We start from the raw sequence: 16,603 nt of genomic DNA, 5'->3' as shown, positions 1-16,603 counted from the left end.
TATTTGACATGGCAACAGATTTACAATAGGGAGAGCGCAGCTGCGGGAGAGGAATCCCTTTGGAAGAAGGGGGATGATAAATCGTAATTCCTGTAAAAATACACACAGGGTGATGTGTTTAAAATGTGTTTTATTAAAATATTATATGAAGATATACTTATATGAAGTTAAACCAATACAGAGTTAATCATAAATAATGGACCAAATAATTTCAGCTACAGGGTGTTAAATTTTTACAACTAAAATACATTTTTGTAAAAAATGGTATATCTTCAAAAAATGGTATACTTCTTGTAGGTACTTGTATTTGTTTGACTTTTAAAAAGTCAATGTTCTCGAGACTTGTTAAATTAAGGTGCTTCTAAACGAGCAATATTTTTACTGCAATATTGCTGCACTGTTGAACACAAAGTCCACTGCTGAACATAGACCTCTTCCTCGTATTTCCAACCCTGTCTATATTACGCCGCTCCCATCCAGTTTTTATTTAGTATTCAGTACGTCGTGTAGGTGGTCGACAGACCCTTCCTTTGTCTTCTCTTGGTCTCCATTCCAATAACCCCTTTGTCCATTGCCCATCTGTTATTCTAGCTAGGTGTCCTGCCCATCTTTATTTTAGTCTGGCTATCCTTTCGACGACGTCAGTCATCTTAGTTCTTTTCCTAATCTCTTCGGGTTTTATTTTGTCTCGCAGAGTTATTCGCAGAGGAATAAGTTATTTTTTCATATTCAAAAAATTGAAATAAAACAACATGGCAACAACCGCGTTTTTGCAATTTCAAAAATAGAAACATTAATTAACAAATTAAATATTTTTTTGCTCTATATTTGTAACTGTGCTCTATATATGGCATTTATTGACTTCGAAAAAGCATTTGATAGTGTGGAACACTGGGCAGTAAAGAATTCCCTACAAAACAGCAGAATAGACTACAGATATACCGACTTAATTACAAATATATATGATAAGGCAACAACAACTATCAAGCTAATGAAACAAACGGAGCCTATTAAAATAAACCGAGGAGTAAGACAAGGAGATACCATCTCGCCCAAGCTATTCAACCAAGCGCTAGAAGATGTGTTCAAACAACTGCACTGGGATGGTTTGGGTATAAACATAAACGGGCAATATCTGAATCACTTACGATATGCTGATGATATTGTATTAATAGCAGAAAGAAGTGAAGAATTACAAAGAATGATGGAAGAACTAGATAGAGAATCGACAAAGATAGGACTGAAGATGAATTACAGTAAAACAAAAACCATGACCAATCAACAAGAAGAACTAGTAATTACAGTGGCACAAACAAGAATAGAACAAGTAAAAGAATATATATATATATATCTAGGACAAATCACTAGATTAAATAGAGAAAATCAGACCGAAGAAATAAAGAGAAGAATAAGGTTGGCCTGAGCATCATTCGGAAAACTGTCTTATATTCTAAAGAACAGAAAATACCCGCAATACCTAAAAACAAAAGTCTTCAATCAATGTATACTCCCTGTTTTAATATATGGCTCTCAGACATGGACGTTTACAAAAGAGAATATGGAAAAAATAGCAAAGACAGAAAGAGCCATGGAAAGACAAATGCTGAACATTAAATTATCAGACAGGAAAAGAAACGAATGGATCCGTAACAAAACAAAAGTGAAAGACGTCTCTACCCAAGTAGCAAAGCTTAAATGGAAGTTCGCCGGACACACCCTACGGCAGAAGGATGAAAGATGGACTAAGATGGTAATACATTGGAGACCATGGAACCACAAACGAAAAAGGGGAAGGCCACAGATGCGATGGTCAGATGACCTGAAGAAACACACTGGGTCAAAATGGATGCAAGTTGCATAAGATAGAGAGGCATGGAAGAAGGAAGAGGAGGCCTATATCCAAGGATGGATGTTTAGGGCTGATTAGATAGATAGATAGATATTTGTAACATATCGCAACTTTTCTGCAAAAAAATATTTATAGTATATCTATCCTTTCGATGACGTCAATACATCTTAGTTCTTTTCCTAATCACTTCGAGTTTTATTTTGTCTCACAGAGTTATTCCTAACATCCTTTTTCTAGGTCAAGAAATGCAACTTATCTATATTTGCTCTTTCTCTGGCAACACTTTGTGTTATCTGTTTTAAAGTAAATATACATATGGTCTTGTATACTTCTATCACTTCTAAATCTGTCTTTGGTCGCAGGTAGCTAACTTTTCTGACTTTGATGATTTTTAGCAGCCCCTATCAGTACCTATTCTCCTCAGAACATTTTCGTTGGTGATGTGGGTTGTCGAAGGTATCTTCAAGATTCTTTTATAAAGCCAGAGTTCAAAGGCTTCTAGCTTATTCATCAGTGTATTGACCACACATATCAATGCAGAAAACGATATCTAAGGCCACGGGTGCACATATAAAAATTTTTAGGGGGGGACAGACGTGAAGATGCTGCACATTATATTTTGTATACTTTGGATAACCATATATTTAGTTTAAAGCACCCGAATAGCTAGGGGGGCCACGGCCACCCCTGCCCATGAGTATGGGCGCCCCTATCTAAGGCTGATATTAATGCTACTGTTACAAAATAATCTATTCATTTTGATAAACCCTTGTGGGACTGTTTCTATTCTCGCTCTTCTTGTTTCTTGTTTTAGCAAGGTCAATACAGGTATAGTTATTACATTCTCTCCTCCTTCTTTTTTTTTGTATATGGATACTATTACTTTTCAATGGTCTAAGATATTTCCATATTTTATTCGTTCTTCTTCTTCTTATACTTGTTGTAGATCTGTCGATCTGTTGATTCCCACGTTGAAGCATTTCTTGAGAGGTAGACTACCAGCTATCTCTCCATCTTTTTGGTGGTCTCCCCGGTGGACTCTTGCCAGCTGGTCTTCCGTCTAGCGCAATTCTTGGTAGTCTGTGCTCCTCCACCAGTCTTTTTACATGACTGAATAATTCTTTTCATCTTTGCCTACCACATCTTACTACATCTTGCACGCCACATTGTTCTCTGATGATGTTGTTTCGTTCTTCTATTCCTTCTTGGGAGGATATCTCTTTATTTTATTCATTAATTTTAGGAATACTTCTTATTCTCCATTGTTCATTCCAGGAGCTTTTCCATACTTCAACTTCTTTTTGGCTTCTTCTAGTTCGTCTTCTTTTAGGGGAACCCGGGGTGGAACGGGGTACCGGGGCAGAATGGGAAACTGACGGGATAGTACATCCTACAAACGACATAGACGCGTGAATGTCAAACAAAACGCTTAGTTCGTCACGTCGAGTCGTATGAAGTAGTCGTTGTCAGTCTGGGAGTACGCACGGTTGGTGTTTTATCGGAGATCAAAGAAGAAACCTGTCAATTCTAATTTTTTCGTTGTGTCGCTAAGGTAATTATACTGTTTACTATTCTTTTTTTCGAAATTAACCTTACATATTTGTTTCAATATACTTTTAGCTCTCTAAAACTGTAGTAATGACTCGCGTCCAATAAACATAACCTATTATAACACTAATGTTTCTGGGAACGGTTGTCTGGGGCACAATGGGGTATACCCCATTCCGCCCCCGATTATATTTAGTATTGATAAATATTTTTCTTCTTGTATTTTCTCGTTTGAAATTTTCGTATTGATTATATTTTTTATTGATCGCAGATGGTTCGTAACTACAAAAAGAAAACCACCCGGCAGTCGTGGCCTGCCGATGTTATGAAGCAAGCTGTAGATGCGGTTATCAGTGGACAAGTGGGATATGTGGCTGCGTCTAATCGGTTTGGTGTCCCATCATCAACGCTGGAGCGATATGTTCAGAAAAGACGGGAGAATCCAGACGCTGTCATTGATAAAACATCAGGAAAGTATAAAACTATTTTCACTATTGAGCAAGGCATGACTATGAAAGAGTTTCGCCGACTAGCATATCAGCTAGCAGAAAAGAATAACTGCAAGCATAACTTTAACAGAACATCGGAAATGGCAGGAGAAGACTGGTGTAAAGGTTTTGGACATATTGGATATTAGTGCACCCTAATATGTCTGTGTAGATTTTGGCATTGGATCCGACCATCACTTGTAACACCGTTGCAGTATCCTCTATTTTTTCATACTATCACGTTACAATTTTTCGTCATATTATACACGAGCGGGACACCCTCAAAAAAACGCTTAGTTTTCGAGATACTGACCACGGAGGGGTGAATGGCTAATTTTATTCCTACTTTATATTTTCGAGGGTGCTGAAAACGAAAATAAGGTTTATTTTGAATTTTATGTGGGGGAACATTGTCAAAATCGCAATTTCAACCTAAAAATAAAAAAAAATTAAATCACGTTTTTTGCGTTTACCTCGCTACAACTCTGTTCCATTTTAATATTTTTTTCTGATATTTTTACAGTATATAGCTCTAACATTTCTGAAGACAAAGGTACCTGCTTAAAGTTTTTATTCTTATCATGATAAAGGTTATGAATTTTTCAAACAAAAAGGTGCGGATTTGTGCATTGCAAAGTTTAATCGCAAAAGTTGTGCGACGAAGTTTAAAATTTAGCTTCTTAGTCACATTTATTTGAAAGTAGAGAGTACAAAGAAGTTTTCTGGTAAATTTTAGATCAAAATGTTTTATAGAAAAAAAAATAGTGCAACTTTTAATGTCGACATTAGAAATCCCCAATATATCGCTTATTTTTTGAGAGACAGACAATATATGTCTAATTTCTCACCTTTAGTACTCTCCCTGGATTATAAGCTTTCATTTGACACCTCATTTGTCATTCTACCTAGTATAATGACGGAGAAGTAAACGTTCTTATTCTATTATTCTTGTAGGTATATTTAACATTGATTGAAATTATGAAAGAAATGGCATGGCAACACTGTGACGCACAAACATAAGATTCAGCTGTGCGTTACATAGGGTGCTCTAATATCCAAGATGTCCAAAGGTTGTTTCAAACGTCACCCTGATTTAAGCTTAAGAAAACCCGAAGCAACTTCTGGAGCACGGGCTTCAATAGAGTAGCAGTATCGAATTTTTTTAATCTGCTTAATGAAATTCTGGACAAGCACAAATTAGATGCCACTAGAATCTTCAACTGTGATGAAACGGGTATTAGCGTGGTTCCCAAGCAGTTTTCGAAAATAATAGCTGTTAGAGGACAACGTCAAGTAGGTGTCTTAAGTTCTGCTGAAAGAGGCACCACTGTCACAGCCGAAATATGTTGCTCAACTGCCGGATGTTACATGCCCCCAATGTTAATATTTCCGCAAAAAAGAAACAACGTGAATTTGAAACAGGTCTCCCACCAAGAGGCTGGGCTGAAGTTAGCGACTCTGGTTGGATAACTGCAGAGATTTTCGTAAAATGGCTACAACAGTTCCATCTGTTTTCTAAAGCGACAAAAGAACACCCAGTTCTGTTACTTCTTGACGGGCATACGTCACACACAAAAAACTTGGCCGCAATAGATCTAGCAGTGACAATGGTGTGTTAATATTGTGCTTCCCTCCTCATTGCTCTCACTAAATCCAACCAGTGGACGTTGCATTCATGAAGCCCTTGAGCTTGTATTATGAGGACGAAATAAGGAAGTGGCTCAGGTCGCATCCAGGGAGAGTGATTCAGCTTTTCTACATATCAACTATTTTTGGCCAGGCTTTCTTAAGTGCAGCAAATATGAGAACTGCCATTAATGACTTTGAAAAATCTGGTATCTGGCCATCCAATATGAATAAATTCACCGATGATGACTTTCTACCATCAGCAACAACAGATATTCCCTTGGAAAATCCTGTTGGCAGTACAATCCAGGAAACATCGCCGGCTATGCCAGAGACAACTGACTCAACGCCAACTACACCAGTACAGAAGCATTTCTCCTCACCCCATGTTCATCCCACACCCGTAGTTGATAATCCTGTCAAAAATAATCCATCCGTACCGACAATTGACGAAAATCTTCCCCCACCAGTGAATGTCCCTAAACCCGGATGTTCTTGGATGCCCGATTCCCCTGTTCGTACTAATGCCAACACACACTTTTCAGTCACGTCGCCAAGAGACCTAATTCCGTTGCCAAAAGTTAAAGCCGGAACAAAAAGAGCTGTAAAATAACTTGGAAAGACTGCTGTCCTTACCGCCTCACCTTATAAGGTTGAACTGGAAGAATCTTTAAAAAAAGATGCAAGCTATAAAGGAAGCTAAAGAGAAAATAATTAAACAGAGATTAATGTTTAAAAATGATGAAAACAAACCCAGAGAAATTGAAACTCAACGAAAAAGAAAAGAAAATAAGAACAAACAGGTTAAAACTAAGGTAAATAAACAAAAAATATCTGAAACGGAATCCGAAGATAGCGCAGAAGAAGAAGATTTGGCCTGCTTGTATTGCCATGATTACTACTCTAAGTCCAATGAAGGCTGGTGTTCTTGTAGCATTTGTAAGAAATGGGCACATCTAGCATGTGCTGGTTTACATAGATAGTGACGATGATGAAAGCGTTTTCGTCTGTGAACTTTGCCAATGATATTAGCTATAGTATGGGGCACCCCATTATGCCCCGGGGGGTGGGGCAGAATTGGAAATTTCCCTTTATTTTTGTAATGCATATTTTTCTCAGAAACGTTTGTTTTTTATAACTTTAGCTATATTTTCCTTGTAAAGAAATAAATAAATAAACATAAGATTTGTCAAATGATGGTGTAGTTTCATTAAATATCACACAAATTACTATCAAACTTAGGTACCCCGTTCCACCCCGGGAGTTTTCTGTGTTGTCTTCCAGTATATTCTTTTGTTCATTATTAATGTCGTCTTTAGTTATATCTGTTAATAGTTCTTCAAAGTGTTGTTTCCATCTTCTCACTATTTATTTTGTTGCTGTTATTAATTCTCCATTTTTATATTCAATGTTGTATAATTCTTATTTTTTTGGGTTTTTATAGTCTTTAAGTGTTTTATAGAACAGCTTTTGGTTACTTTTGTTATCTTCTTCAATTTTATCACCGAATTTTTTCCAATTATCTTTCTTTACTGTTACTAATATTTTTATCTTTTTCCTTTCATTTTTATATTTATTGTAGTTCTCGTTTGTTTTATCTTTCAGATATTGTTTCTATGCTTGTTTTTTTACTTTTATTTGCTGTTTTATTTCTTCGGACCACCACGTCGAATATAAGTAGGTACATAAAATAATCTTAATTTTAGCAACCCCACTATAGTCTTCCAATTTTCCAATAACCATCCTTGCCCACATACTATTACGAATGATTTTGATAGAAGCTTTGTTCGGTTCTTCAAGAATCCAGTTCCGAATCGTCGGCGTCGCAGTAGGCCAAATCAAGAATGAGCCGCCGATTCGAATTTAATTCGAATCAATTATTTGGATGACTGTATGGAGCCGCTGCATCGACGGTTCCTTGCGAACCAAAACAAGCTAACAAAAAATGTCTTCTGACTCTTCTGGCTGAATGTAGTCACAAAACTTATTCCTGACCAGGTATGTTCGGCCATCTTGCGACACAATCGCCGAAATTAATAATAATAATAACAATGGTAAAACGTAAATAATTGTAAACGTAAAAATAGTGAATCATCTCATTGATAATTAGTGGGAAAATAAGTGTTCAGTTTAAAATTGGTTATTGGCTATGTAGTTTGTTTTTGTGATTGTAAGATATGTGTACTCGGTTTTTATTTCCTTATATTGGACTGACAACATAATTACAAGCAGGTAATTGTGCTTTTTTGATAAATAAAGCCTTCATTTATCTATGCCAATTTATTAAGGTTCATAATCTTATAAAAATGTAAGTATACTGCATAAGGTGCAGCATCTTTTTTATTTACTAGCAAAATACTATAAGTACATAGTTTGATTGAGTAATGAATAATTTAGAATTTCTACAATTCGAATGCAATTAATGTTTTGTTGATAACATGTTTTTAAACACAAATATTTACTTTTCCATAAGATACCAACATTTCTTAAAACTTAAAGATCTCCCTTGGGTGGTTCATAAAAAGGTTAGAGTGCTACGACCTCTTTTTTTTTAATATTTGTTGGAAATTGCTACATACATCGTCATCTCTAAAATAGGAATGTTGACAATAAATTATTTACATAATTAATTAAAGTAATTTAAAATAATGATACTGTAATTCATAGTCTAGTATTATTGTAAAACACATATGTTTTTTATTCATTTTTTGAAAGTTGTATCAATTATGTAGTAAAATATAACAGCCACATTGTATCTCAAACAAGAAAAGATTTGAGTATAAAGTATTCTTATATGAAAAAGAATGAATAAAGTAAAATCATTAATAACAGAAAGCTTCAAATTGTTAATCAAAACCAGTTCAATTGTTAATAAATATGCTATCCAATCATCATACAGTTCAATGGGGTAAAAAACAAGTGATGATAGTTATTTAAACTTTCATATAAAATAGATAATGATATGTATTTTTGTTAATATTGTAAGAAATTTTGCTTCTTCTTGTAGTTTTTTCTCCTGTCGGAGGTTGGCTATCGCAGCTAGCTGTACCTTATTGGTGGCTGCCTTGAAAAGATCTGCTAAGCTGCAACTATACCACTTTCTTCAGTTTCTCAGCCAGGAAATTGTTTGTCTTCCTATGGATCTTTTACCCTAATTTTGCCTTGCATTATGAGCCTTAAAATGTCATATTTCGTACCTCTAGTAACGTGGCCTAAATATTCCAGCTTTCTTGTTTGGATGTTCTTTATGACCTTGCAATCCTTTTGTAGACTTTTTAACACTTCTACATTTGTAACTTGTCGGATCCATGGTATTTTCAAAATCCTTCTATAGCACATCATTTCAAACGCTTCCAACTTCTTTATATTACCCACTAGTAGTGTCCAGCTTTCCATTCCATATAGCAGTTGAGAATACATGGCATTTTAAGGCTCTTAACCTCGGTTCCAGAGAAAGGTCTCTAATAACAAACATTTTGTTTTTATATTTATTATGCCTATAGCATCCAAATAGATTCGGTTTCCTGAAAAGTCTTAGCTGTATTACTTAAATTCTTTGTACAGTAATAGATTTTCAAATTTTGTGTTCATTTGTTTAAGGACTAGAAGAGCCACCTACTATTTTTGCAAAAATAGATTTTTTAATTCCCTCATTGATTTTATAGCAAAAATTAGTGACTGATTTAGCACTGAATAATAGCAAACAGACATCAGAGATTTTGTATAGATCCAATAAATAAAGTTGTTGTACATTTTGTGGCGAGATAAGATGTAATAAAGTTATGTTAATCCAATAAGGATTAGATAAAAGCCTATCATTAAAAATGCATTTATAAGGTAATTTGGTAATTACAGCTTAATGGCTTCCAATAGCTGGAATTAAAGTATTCATCAGTGTTATAGGCCCATTAACGGTTAAATTTATTAGATAAACTTTTCAAATACCATCATCATTCTCTTTGCCTTATCCCTATGTGGGGTCGGCTTCCCTAATTGCATTTCTCCACACAATTCTATCTTGGGTCATTTCAATGTTAATCCCTTTTACCAACATGTCCTGCCTTATCGTCTCCCCAGGTCTTCTTTGGTCTTCCTCTCCTACTCCTTCCAGGAATCTGCACTTCAGCTATTCTTCGTATTGGGTGGTTAACGTCTCGACGTTGAACATGACCAAACCATCTCAACATATCGCCTAGTGAGAACAATAGTGGTGAAACACGAAAATCAACATTTTTGAGTTAAGTGCATCAATCGGCATCTAAATATGCCCTCTTTTATGTGCAATATCGGCTAACAATTATTTAATTTCCTTATTACTAGAGGGCGCCTACAAGTCTTTATGGTATTGTGAATTTGTCAAATATTTTGATGCATTAACGACGAAAGCACACCAAACTTTATATCAATACTGGCGAATCTGTAATTACGCCGTGCCTGCATGTATTTGAAATATTAGATATTTTATTAAAGATAGTAGTACAATGTGCAATAGTGGCGAATGAGCACTTTTGTCTGTGTGGTCGTTTTTGCTTTTGTGTTTTTTTTTTTATAAAACTTCTTACAGAAAAACTCAGTTTCAATCGTTCTTAGGTACTTAGAAATAGCAAATCAAGAAAGCGTCTATCCACTTAGGTTCAGTTTTATTTAATTCCACACTATCTAGAACCAATATTCATTTCTAAAAAGAAGTCTTACAAAATAAATCAATTAGGTTCAGTTTTATTTAATTCCACACTATCTAGAACCAATATTCATTTCTAAAAAGAAGTCTTACAAAATAAATCAATTCCTTCTACCCACAATCACTTCTTTAGTAGTTTGAAATACGAAGTGAGTGAAATGATGAATTAAATTTTACTACCAAACTGTTATAGTATAGTAGTAGTAAAGTATAGTGGCGAAACATCAAATTAAACATCTTCGATAATGCAATAATGGCGTAACGCAGAAAAAAAAATCAAAAATAAATACAATATCCATCTTTTCTTCCAATAAAATTACTTCTACTAATTGGTTTACATATCAAGAAAGCATATTATTAAAAAAATTCTGAAAAATGATTACCTATTAGTCAGTTATACTGTTTAGCAGTTTCATCAAAATTTCAAATACGATTATCTCTAAATGTTCATTTTGAAGCTTCATCACTATTGTTCTCACCAGGCGATATGCTCTCTCATTTTAGCATCAATTGGTGCCACACCTAGACTTCCCCTAATATGCTCATTTTTAATTTTATCCTTTTTTGTCACTCCACTCATCCATCTAAGCATTCTCATTTCCGCCACATGCATTCGTTGTTCCTCTTTCTTTTTCACTGCCCAACATTATGTTCCGTACATCATAGCCGGTATTATGGCTGTTTTATAGAATTTTCCCTTCAACTTTCCAGCACAGCACACCACTCGCTTCCTTCCACTTCATCTATCCAGCCCTAATTCTACTGCATGCATCTCCATCTATTTCTCCATTACTCTGTAATACTGATACCAGGTACTTAAAACTATCGCTTTTTACAATCAGTTCACCATTAAAAGATACCATTTTATTTGTAGTAACTCTGTCTTTAAATGAACATTGCAAATACTGTGTCTTTATCCTACTAAGTTTTAAACCTTTTTCCTCCAGAGCTTGTCTCCACTCTTCCAGTTTTTGTTCTAAGTCTCTTTCACTATTTCCTACTAACACGGCATCATCAGCATACATTAAGCACCATGGAATGTTACCCTGTAGTTTCGTTGTTATCTGGTCCAAAACTAATGAGAATAAATACGGACTAAGCACCGAGCCTTGGTGCAATCCTACTTTCACATGAAATTTATCAGTCCCTCCCACACCTGTTCTAACACTAGTCATTACTCTCTCATACATACCCCTCACAATCTTTACATATTCACCAGGGACCCCTTTCTTACTGAGTACCCACCACAGAATCTCTCGAGGAACTCTATCAAATGCTTTCTCAAGATCAATGAATACCATATGAGCGTTTGTTTCTTTACTCGTGTATTTTTCCATCGACTGCCTTATAATGAAAATTGCATCTGTTGTTGATCTGCCCTGCATAAAGCCAAACTGATTCTCGGATATTTCGGTCTCTTCACCTATCCGTCTATCAATTACTCTTTCCCATATTTTCATGGTGTGGCTAAGCAGTTTTATAGTCCTGTAGTTTGTACATTGTTGTATATCTCCCTTGTTTTTGTAGACAAGTACTAGTATACTGCTTCTCCATTCGTCTGGCATTTGTCCAACTTCCATAATTCTATTAAATAAACCTACTAGCCACCTTGTTCCTGTCTCCCAATGCTCTCCATACTTCCCCAGGAATATCATCTGGTCCTACCGCTTTTCCTTTCTTTATCTTTTGAAGCGCTTGAGCCACTTCCTCGTTTGTTATTTTGGTGACCATTGCTGCCATTATCTCCATTAACTCTACAGGCTGTCCGTCAAATTCTTCATTTAATAAGCTGTCAAAGTACTTTCTCCATCGCTTTTTGACATCCTTTTCATGAACTAGTATTTTATTATTTTCATCTCGGATACATCTAATCTGATTAAAATATTTTGCTTTCTTTGCTCTCCGTTTGGCTATTTTATATATCTTTGTTTCGCCTTCCCTGGTATCAAGTTGATTGAAGAAAAAACTTTTCAAATACCAATTCAATCATTACCAAAGTTTGCAAACCACCATTGCAAAAGAAATTTTTAATTTGATCTTTCAGTCTCCATATTTAGAAAACAGTTTACAATCTTAAGGTCCAAGACCATTTTATGTTTTCTCTCCTGAGTTTCTTCTTCTTGGTCTGGTAGCACTTCAACCCAGGGTGGGTCTTGACTGACTGCACAACTCGCTTCCATCTCGAACGGTTCATGATAGTTGGGTCAGTGGGTAGCCCCATTGTTCTTAGATCTGACCATATATATTGTCTCTCTATCGCATTCGTGAGCGTCCTAAGGGCCTTCTTCCTTTGGGGGCTTCCTCCCAAACCAGTTTGGCAAGGCGGTTATTAGGGAATCTATGGACATGGTAAGCCCATCTTAGACGCTCAGATTTAATTTCTTGGACTATGTCACTCGCCCTATACATATCTGATTGACCTCAGCATTTGTTCTCATTCGGTATTGGTTACTATTAAGCTGTCAGCTGGTCGGTTCGGACAGCCCAATAAGCTGTCAGCTGGTCCTGATGGTGTGCCTAATTATCTTTTGAAAAAGTGTGTCTGTACTCTAGTCATACCTTTGCATTTACTGTTTAACAGGTCTTTAGCGACATCTATGTTTCCGGCTGCTTGGAAGGAGAGCTACGTTATACCTGTTTATAAAAATGGGCAAAAGGATAACATTGAAAATTATCGCAGCATATGCATTCAGTCTGCAATACCCAAGCTTTTTGACAGCCTGGTGGCCAAGCAGCTTTCTTGGTTGTGTAACGGATTAATTTCCGATTCGCAGCATGGCTTTCGCATAAAAAGGTCTGCTGCGACGAACTTGGTCGAGTATCAGTCTGACTTATTGTGTCAAATGGAGGATCGTAAACAGATAGATGCCATATACACGGATTTTTCGAAAGCGTTTGATCGTGTTGATCACCGAATACTCTTGGAAAAGCTGGTGTCTGTGGGTTTTGATGTTAACTTTGTCGAGTGGATTAAGAACTCCTCATCGGGGCGTACTCAACGAGTGAAGATTGGTAGCTATTTATCTGACATTATTACAGTAAGCTCCGGAGTTGCTCAGGGTGGCCATACTTCTCCTCTTCTTTTTATCATCTTTGTTAATGATATAAATAATTGCTTTTTGAATAGTAAATGCTTAATGCTAGCTGATGATCTGAAATTCTGGAGACCTGTGGATGGTTTGTTGGACCAGGCGTTGTTGCAGGAGGATCTTGATAGACTGCAGGAGTGGTGTGTTCGAAACAAACTTTTCTTGAATGCCAGGAAATGCTGTTTTATAAGCTTCTTTCGGAAAGTCAGTAGAATTGAATCAGGTTACATCATTAATAATCAGCCACTTGAATATGTATCTTCCGTTAGGGATTTGGGTGTTGTTTTGGATGAGAAGCTTTCTTTTGTGGAGCATATAAATGCTGTATCTGTGAAGGTATCTAAACTTTTGGGATTTGTTACAAGAAATTGCAAATTCTTCTCTATTGAATCTACTAGGCTTGTTTAATGTAGCTTAGTAAGGTCCCTCTTGGAGTACAGTTCTGTGGTTTGGTCACCCTATTTCCAGACTCATATTGATACTATCGAGAGAATACAACATAGATTCTTGAGATCATGTGCTTACTATACACAAACTATCATTGTCAATCACGATTATTCTTTTCTTGAACAACAGTTGTCCCTACCTCCACTTAAGGTACGCCGTGACATAGCAGGTGCTGTTTTCATTTTTAGGATCATAAATGGACTTATAGATTCTCCCAATGTTTTAAGTCAGATTAATTTTAATGTTGCTTATCAAGCTCTCCGTTACCATAATATGTTTAAAATACCTTTCCATAGAACATTGTATGGCGTTCACAACCCACTTGATAGGTATATGGGATTGTTAAATAATTACGAACTTGATTTATTTAATATAACTCTAAATCAATTAAAAAGATCTCTTGCTCTGTGATGTTATTTTTATACTCTTAAGTGTTATGTTTGTATGTTGTATATTTTTTGTAGTCAATATTTATGTTATATATTAATTTTCGTGACATATGAAATTTTTCAGTGTTTTTATACTTTTCTAACTCTCTATTTTTTTAGATTAATTAAGTCATATTTAACACATTGAATTTATTATTACCTTTTGGAAATGTATTAATATTTAACTGTAATTTTTCTGTTAATGAGGTTATCCCGTATAATAATAAATAAATACATAAATTAGCGTCGTGATAAGGTCCAAAAATTCTTCTGAGGATTTTTCTCTCAAAACATCGTAAGTTTTCTTTCAACTGCTTTGGTCAGAGTCCACGTCTCACACTCATACTCCTGACTTTCACTTTCATTAAAGGTTAAATCAGTTTCATTTTTCTCATTTTAAGTTTTTCTGACTGATTCTGGTACTTTATAATTCGAATGATTGTTCAGATTCAAATAACCAAAATTTCATAAAAGTACCAGTGTTCCTTCTCCCATTCTGCTTATATGGCTATACCATTCTTTTTTTCTTTGGATCAATTATTGGATCTTTAGAGATTACCATACTTTTTGTTTTATTAGTTACACCAAGTTAAAGTTGGTTTAACTCTACAGTGTATTAATGTTTTATTTGTTTCCTCTTACTTTGTTAATGTACCTCTATTTTTAACAGGTGAAATGAAGCAGTTTTTACAAATATGGACCTACTGACAAAAAAATCTACACTGGTAAAAATATAAATTACTTCTATGATGATTCTGAATGGTTCAAAAGACAAGTCGCTAAAAATATCAACCAAGTGAGATCAAGTATGTCTTATATATAGATAAAAAATTAAATGATACAAATATTTAATATACTTTCTAGACAGCTGAATTGAAATGGAAAAGGAAAATGACAAAAACAATGATGGAAACTCTAACTCCAATAAAGTTTCAAACCAACCAGATCATTCGTCCTTGCTTGATGCTGCCAATCTCTTTGGTGGTGAGTATTAAGTTTTCTTAGATTGTGTAAGGAAGATTGTACAAAAAAGTGTACTGCTCTTTGTTGGTTGGGGCATCCAGTATTCAAATTGAGCTGTAGAGCTAAATAATGGATGGTTACAGTTCTTCATATTATCTGTTAAATTGTATTTTTTAGCATACTGGCCCCGAGATGCAGCTGCCAACTTATTCGCTGTTGCAGCTGGTGGTTTTGGTCTTCCAACACACCCTTCTTTACCATTCGGAATGATGTCTGCAAGCTCAGCAGGAAGCCGGCCTTCGGCGATGCCTTCTTCCTATCAATCAACAGTCAACGCATCGGCAGCTGCCTCTGTATACACTAATACTCTCTCTGCTGTAGCTAACCAGGCAGCTAGTTTGGGCATACCGGCTGGTAGTAAGTATAACATTTATTTATTCCTTTTAATTAATTTAATAATATATTTCATTTACCTAGTACCTAGGTATATGAAATATATTATTGAAAATGGTATATGAAATATATTATTGAAATGAAATACCTAGCAATATACGTGAGGACTTTATATGCTGTACATAGTGGAGAGATTCCACGGTAGTTTTTGCACTGGAGTTTGTCTCCTTTTTTATAGATCGGGCATACTGTACTTTTCTTCCAGTCGTCGGGTATTTTCTCTTCTTGCCATATGTCTTTGATGAGCGTGTGGATGTGACTTACTAGGTGGTCGCCACCTACCTTATACAGTTCTGCTGGTATTTCGTCAACTTCCGGAGATTTATTGTTTTTCTGGGCCTTAATAGCTTCGAGAACTTCCTCTATGGTTAGAGCTTCTACTCCATTCTCTACTTCATTCTCTTCTATGTAATTCATACCCATTTGATCTTCCATGTTTACTTGAGTTCCAAGTAGGGTCTGAAAATAATGCTTCCAGGTTTCTGTGACTTTCTGTTGTTCACTGATTATTTGCCCACTTTCATCTTTACATAGACTGACATTCTTTATGCTACTTATATTTTTTTCAGGTGCAGCATGGTGGTCGATGGCTTCTCAGTTAGCTGCTCAAGATTATCTGGCACGGTTACAAGCATCTGGTCTAAATTTTGCCGGGTTAGGAGGTCCTGCAGATCTCCACTATTCAAGTTTGGGACTACAGTCTCTAGCTGGGCAAATGAAAACACCGAAGAGTTCCTACAAAGGTGGTCATCCTTTGTCATCATCCACGCCACTTTCAAGGTAAACATCAAAATTCATTACTCAAAAAATAATAAAATTGAATATTAATCTGCTACCTATATAAAGCAAAAATCAGGTAATAAAATAAAATTATAATCAATAAACTTAAAGAAAAAATCTATTTATTTTTAATACTCAAAAAATGTAACGGACATATATTAACATCTATAATCTTATTACTAACTAGTAAATTAAATCAATAAATTGACACTCCAAACAGGGTTGTTTCGTTTTAAACATTTTGTTTTAAA

The 16,603-nt window shown here is 35.5% G+C and overlaps 1 protein-coding gene across 1 annotated transcript in view; it reads left to right on the top strand.

The window, feature by feature from the left end:
* Positions 1-7,472: 7,472 nt before the first annotated feature.
* The window catches only part of LOC126879891 (bromodomain adjacent to zinc finger domain protein 2B), an 82,272-nt gene continuing 73,141 nt past the window's right edge, over positions 7,473-16,603 (top strand). Inside the window, exons 1-5 of the mRNA XM_050643233.1 lie at positions 7,473-7,743; positions 14,827-14,962; positions 15,021-15,140; positions 15,297-15,536; positions 16,142-16,352. Coding sequence (XP_050499190.1) covers positions 15,035-15,140; positions 15,297-15,536; positions 16,142-16,352 — 557 coding nt within the window. The 5' untranslated portion in view covers positions 7,473-7,743; positions 14,827-14,962; positions 15,021-15,034. The remainder of the gene's footprint in view (positions 7,744-14,826; positions 14,963-15,020; positions 15,141-15,296; positions 15,537-16,141; positions 16,353-16,603) is intronic.

The sequence above is a fragment of the Diabrotica virgifera genome, chromosome 2 (genome assembly GCF_917563875.1).
Source record: "Diabrotica virgifera virgifera chromosome 2, PGI_DIABVI_V3a".
Classification (NCBI taxonomy): Eukaryota; Metazoa; Arthropoda; class Insecta; order Coleoptera; family Chrysomelidae; genus Diabrotica; species Diabrotica virgifera.
This window is presented reverse-complemented; position numbering and strand designations above follow the sequence as displayed.